The 6,200-nt window shown below is 46.1% G+C and overlaps 1 protein-coding gene across 1 annotated transcript; it reads right to left on the reverse strand.

The window, feature by feature from the left end:
- Positions 1-892: 892 nt before the first annotated feature.
- On the reverse strand, positions 893-3,143 carry LOC123125335 (uncharacterized). Its single transcript, XM_044545850.1, has 2 exons — positions 1,785-3,143; positions 893-1,357 (listed from the first exon to the last, which is right to left on the reverse strand). The coding sequence occupies exons 1-2, from the start codon at positions 3,113-3,115 to the stop codon at positions 1,189-1,191; spliced, it is 1,500 nt and encodes a 499-aa protein (XP_044401785.1). The 5' UTR covers positions 3,116-3,143; the 3' UTR covers positions 893-1,188.
- Positions 3,144-6,200: the final 3,057 nt, after the last annotated feature.

Genomic DNA, 6,200 nt, shown 5'->3' on the forward strand with positions numbered 1-6,200 from the left:
TTGCATTAGCTTTAAACCAAAATAATTAAAGAAAAAAATGTCAAGTCCTTTGGAAGTTTTTTTTGGGGGGTGGGGGGGGGGGGGCTGATGTATGGAAGAGTCTAGAACAAATGAGAAGTGTGCGTGTCATGTGCATATTGTACAATGTAAATAATAGAATAATCATGAATGTCCATTCTTTTAACAGAGGAAAACATGAAGAATTGAAGTCTGGAAGAATGTAGAACAAATAAGAATTGAAGTCTGGAAGAATGCATAAGCATAAGTGTGAAATCTTCTGGATTAGTACACGTGGCAGAATCCAATATGGTGGAGAGAATATCCAACGGTCAAGACTACTCAGATTTGCCACCTCCCAACCGTTGGACCAGCTCCACCCAACAGCCGATATTCAAAGTTATTCATAATCTATATAATGGTATAGACAAGTCGGTATCCACTCCAGTACTTAGTGTTGATTCTAGGTTTCCAATTGCACTCCATGCATCAGGTAAATGTTTTTTTTTTTTGAAATAGCATCAGGTAAATGTTGATATTGAATGTTGCAACAATAAGTGAGTGACACTTGAGATGGTGAGCAACAAGGTCACATCAGACCGATATGAATAGGCTCGATAAAGTTGACCGATCCGGCCTATGTTACTGAAGACAGATTCAACATGAATAGGTTCACACATGTAGGATCGGCCTAAATATTATGACCAGGTAGTTTTATACAACATATATTTCATACCTTGTGCCTTGATTACAAGAGGCATAAGAAAAGGAGTCGTCCGAGACTCGAGAGCACAGTGATCATGAAATGAATGGTCAGATCGAGCGACATAGCACATTGGAGAAATATTTACTATGCAGATCACCCACTTTACATTGTCACAACTCACAGTATATATATTAGGTGTAATAACGTCTTGTATTATGGGACAGAGGGAGTAATAAACTGCATGGGAGGAAACGACGCAAATTACATTTGACCGGTCAAGGAAGAGACAACACCAGAATGGATCAGAATACCTCAACCATAGAACCATGTATGCAGCAAATGTTTCCTCAACGGCGCCTGGGAGATTTAGGAAGGCAGAGACAGCATTGGCAAGATAGAACAAACAGAACTGGAACATTGCGCAAACATTGTATCCATTTATAGCCATCACTAAGTTACTGAAACAACTCGAGGCTCGATTATTCTTATCCTTGAAAAGGCTTGATTATCGTCAGCTCCTGTTCTTCTTGTTCCGCAACCCGCAGAAAATGTTTCCCTTCCCGCCAAGTCGTCGCATCAGCATCCACACGACAGCTGTTAGCAAGAGTCTTCACAGCTTCTTGCTTGCCAGTTTTAGCAGCATTACTCTTCTTTCTGTGAAGGATAAAAAAAAGGTGCAATGTTTTAGCGTAAATAAAACCTGATCAGGTGTGCTTATTAGACTAGATGATAAGATATCAGATGTATATTGGCAATGAAGTAGCAGGACGACATCAAATAAACCACTTATTCCCAATTTCCATATACAAATACACCTTTACCGGTGTATTCTTTGCTCTCTGGCAAAAAACATAATCCAAATCAGTTACTATTTGTGTTTTCACCTTTAAATAACTACAATCACCTCCCGTTTCCCTACCATGTTGGTAAATACTAGACAGGTCTACACTAATCTACGTACTCGTTCCAAAGAGCAGGTCCGGTTACTGATTTAATTACTGCCTATTACCATTTGCAACACTAGTATTTTAGAAATACTAGACGGAAATATATGTAGTAGGCCTGTGGTGTTATAATTTACCTGCGAGAGGACCTTTTGCTTTTGCTTGTGGCCACCAAATGGTTGGAGACCTCTGTTGTTCTGCTTGCGCGCACCAGATGGTTGGAGAGGTCACTTTGCAAGTACATGAATCTAAAACCCAAGGTTCTTTTACTGGTGAGAGCAGCCACTCCTTTCAGAGTCTTGTTCCTCATGTCAAGAGCAAGCATCCACAAATCGTCGTCCAAGTGGTCAACCTTGGCCGTGATGTAAACAACATCATCATCATGCAAGCTGAGAGCAGGATGCCCTGTGTGGAGTCTGCTCAAGGTAGTTGGACTCTCCATTGTGGCCTTGGCATCATGACGAGGAAGCAACCGGGAGTGACTGTCGTCCAAGATGATGTCCGAGGCTTTGAGGCTGAGGTCGATGTGCCACTTCTTCTTGGGCTCCAGCCATGTCAGTATGGCGGCACCCCAGTCCTCGGAGATGTAGGTGGCGCGACGCGAGCCGGGCACGGGATGAGCCCACACCTCTGAATATTTGATGCAACCGTCGCCGCCGACGGAGACGTCCCGGTCACAGCACAAAGGGCCTGGGATCATCTTGTTGGGCGCCGAAAGCATGGGCAAAGGGATGAAGCGGAGGACGTCGTCATCGTCCCCGCCGCTGGGGAGCAGATCACCGATGAGGATTCCATGCCAGAGGCCGACCCAGCCGATTGAACCGCGGTCGCCACCGAGGGCGATCACCTTGGTTGGAGTACGGAAGTAGCAGTCCTCTGGCGACTCAGCACGCATCGGCCTGGTGCTCCATGTGCCTGACCCGGAGTCGAACAGGTCGAGGGCGTACTGCCCACGGGTGTAAGTCGAACGGAGATTGGCGACCAAGAACCTGCCGTCGTCCGGGCAGCGGCAGCGCAGGAGGGCAAGTGACCAGTCGGCGAACAAGCGGGTGGGGTGGGCGGGGAGCGCCTCAAGCTTGCTGATGCCGGCACGGACACGGTAGATCATGTAGTTGATGTGGTCCGGATTGCTGGGCGAAGGGCCGACCATGACGCGGAAGAGGGCGAGGTCGCCGTCGGTGCGGACAAGGCGTGGCAGAAGGTCGAGCGACGTGGCGGGTCCGTCCTGGAGGAGGGTGGGCAGGTGGACGGTGAAGTAGGAGATGAGCGGCGGATGCGCGGGCCAGAAGGTGAGGCGGATGGCCTGGCCGTTGCTGGTGAAGCCCTCGGCGGTGGAGGCGTTCGTGCGGTCGTCGGCGTAGACGAGGGTGTCGAGGAGGACCGACTTTGGGGGAGGATCGCCGCGGTCGGGCGTGCGGAGGGAGCCAGGACATGGGGCGGGGATGTGTATTCTCCTCTTGGTCGCCATCGACTGCAGGAAGATCGGCCATGGAGGATCCCTCGGTCGGAGCTGTGGCGGTGGAGTTTTTGCTTTCCCTTTATATTTCTCCAAATCAATGGCGTGCGATCGTCGGTGACCTCTTCCTCTTGTCCTTGTTGGACTGGGCTTCTACCGCCTTCTGGACGGGCTCCAAACCGACCACGGCTGGGCTTCCCTTCAGGGCGAACAAATTCTTACGGCCTTACCGTAAAAAAAAAAGTGAACAAGCCCAAGCCCAGCGCTAAATTAAGAATGGCCCTACGCGTTATTCGACTGCGTCCCCACTGCAGATCAACTCCCATCATACGTCCCACTGCGTTCCCCTTGTCCGCACACTGATGATGCTTTTGAAACATGGGAGCCGTTCCAAACCTCCGACTTGCATCAATGGCTTATCTGCAACATCGAAAATGTTCTCGTAGTTGCTGCAACGTTGCAATCCCGGCCGAGCTCTGCATCACTGGCACTGGCCACAAGTTCGTGTCGCGACCGCATGGCCAGGACGGTCAGAAGCCGACAAACCATGGGTGATTGATGACGCCGGGTGAGAGAAGGGGGAGGGCGGCGGCGTGAGAAGTAGAGGATTTGTGTGGAGGGAGTGGATAAGACCGAGGGGATTTTAAGGGCGCTGCTCTCCCTACTTTCGGCCGGGCCAAATTTGTGGCGTGGGCTCAGGAAGCCACGCCACTGGTACCGTTTGCAAGTGACATTGACCATCACGGCGAATGCTGGTGGTAATATTGTTCTATATGAGACGGAGACATAATTTTTAAAATATGTTAATGAAGTCTAAATATTTCCATTTTTTAAAATATGTTAAACTATTAGAGTGCTACACACAAGTTCTCACATACCTTGCTCACGAATTGAAGCATGTCGTCCCAGGACCGTATTTTCCAACTTAAATCTGGTGTGCTGAGGCAAACTCATAGGTTTATGTCATTTGGATTTAACACGTTGCAAAAGTTTCTACGCAAATGATAAAAACACTCACACACTTTTTAACTTGGATATGAATCATGGTTTTGGCATTCATTTTAATTGATGGGCAAATTATAAATACTCCCTCTGTTCCTAAATATATAAATATATAAGTCTTTGTCGAGATTTTGATGTAGACAACATACAGATGTATATAGACATATTTTAGGGTGTAGATTCACTCATTTTATTCATATGTAGTCCATATTGAAATCTCTAAAAAGATTTATATTTAGAAACGGAGGAAGTAAATTTGAGCGCATTAGTGGCGTGGACATCATATTCAATGCCGCTAGTAAATATAGTCTCTGGCGTCTCTTTTATGCCCAACGCCAACAGTAAATTATGTCAATGGTACTGTTGGGAAATGCGTGGGTCACCATTGTTTTGGAGGACGATGGTCGAGATGGAGGATACTTACAATGAAGAAGCAATCGACATGGTGGTCAGGGTTCCTGAACCAGACTGCCCTACAATGCCCTTTGTAGGTCGACAATCCTAAAGTCTACCACCGATCCAAGCGCCTCCAAGCATGTCGCTGCTAGGCTCTCTCTCTACAACTTGTTGGTTTGCATCCCCCCCCATGCGCCCGCCGCGTTAGTGAAAATCCTACGCACAATTTCATTCAAACCGCTCAAATCCTTAATCAGATATGCTTTGTTTGGTCCAAATTGAAGCCTACAAGTAGATTTGATGCCTAAATCGAGGCACGAATGGTATGATCGATGCGTAAATCGATGCCATCTAGGACAGAGGGCTTACCGCCATTGACAAACACATGCCTGAGTAGTGATGAAGCCGGTGCTTGGCGCCGGTGCTCGCCGTCCAGATCTTGGCTCCGATACTCGCCGGTGCTGCTCGCCGTTCAGATCTTGTGCTCGCCGCCGCCGGTGAGAGAGAGGGAGAGGGGAGAGTGAGCGGTGAGACAAGGGTGAGGGAATTTATGGCGCCACTTCAAGAAACAACGCACCATCTCCCGCGCATGCAACTGCATCCACCCACGTGCCTAGAGTTTCATCATCGAGGCCTAACGTTGGAATACGGCCAATTTGAGACTTCCTCGAGAGCCAAGCCCAGAGATGCTTTAAGATTTGTGTGGGCCAAGATTCATGTGCAACTCAAGCAACCAAACAGGCCAAAATCGCATCCATCGGCCCTGACTGAGGCTAATGTAATCTACCAAACGCATCCTAAGAGAGGCTGGGTCAAATTGGCTGAGAATTTCAATTACTTGTATAGTGATTTGTTTAGTGGTTTAAGTCTTTTTTTCTTTGCGTGGATATGTTTATAGTAGTTAAAGTTATGCATTAACTCGGTATAATATTACACTACAAATTGAAAATCGATGTTCAGAACGAAAAAATATAGTAACTGAAGTTATAAAGAATCGTGTGACAAAAATATTTATTGTTTCATGAGTACTGTATATGTGAATGTGATATGAGAAAATTGTTGCTGCACGCTTCAGTGCTTGTAGTCGTCCACGAAGATGGTTGTAATTTTTAGAGTGAAGTGCATCCTAGGTGCTCGAACTATTTCAGTGGTGTCACGTAGGTCCTTGAACTATGAAAATCATCATCCAAGTCCTCAAAGTGCAATATGTGTGTCATCCTGATCCTCAAACTATTTCAAAGGAGTCACGTAGGTCCTTGAACTATTTCATAGGTATCACATATATACACATCTATTACACTTCAAGCATTTCTGAGGATCTAGATGACACTTAACATAGTTTGAGGACCTACGTGACACCTTCGAAATAGTTCAAGAACCTAGGATGCACTTCACTCTAATTTGTATTACCTTTGTTGTTCTTTGTACTGCGATGATTGAAGATGAATAGATTTTATGTTTCTGGCAAAAAAAAAAACAAATACGAATTATCATGAAAAATAGAATTATCGATAAAATTCCAATGGCCATTATAATTAAGTCCAAGATGAATAGGCTCGATAAAGTTGACTGATCCGGCCTATATGTTACTGAAGACAGATTCAACATGAATAGGTTCACCAGGTAGTTTTATACAACATATATTTCATATCTTGTACCTTGATTACAAGAGGCATAAGAAAAGGAGTCGTCGAGACTC

Source organism: Triticum aestivum, chromosome 5D, assembly GCF_018294505.1.
Source record: "Triticum aestivum cultivar Chinese Spring chromosome 5D, IWGSC CS RefSeq v2.1, whole genome shotgun sequence".
Taxonomy (NCBI): Eukaryota; Viridiplantae; Streptophyta; class Magnoliopsida; order Poales; family Poaceae; genus Triticum; species Triticum aestivum.

Excerpts from the sequence above, each read along its gene's own strand:
- LOC123125335 (XM_044545850.1), bottom strand. The coding sequence starts at position 3,115 with ATGGCGACCAAGAGGAGAATACACATCCCCGCCCCATGTCCTGGCTCC. Across the intron at positions 1,358-1,784 it reads AGCAAAAGGTCCTCTCGCAG|AAAGAAGAGTAATGCTGCTA; the intron begins GTAAATTATAAC and ends TATCCTTCACAG.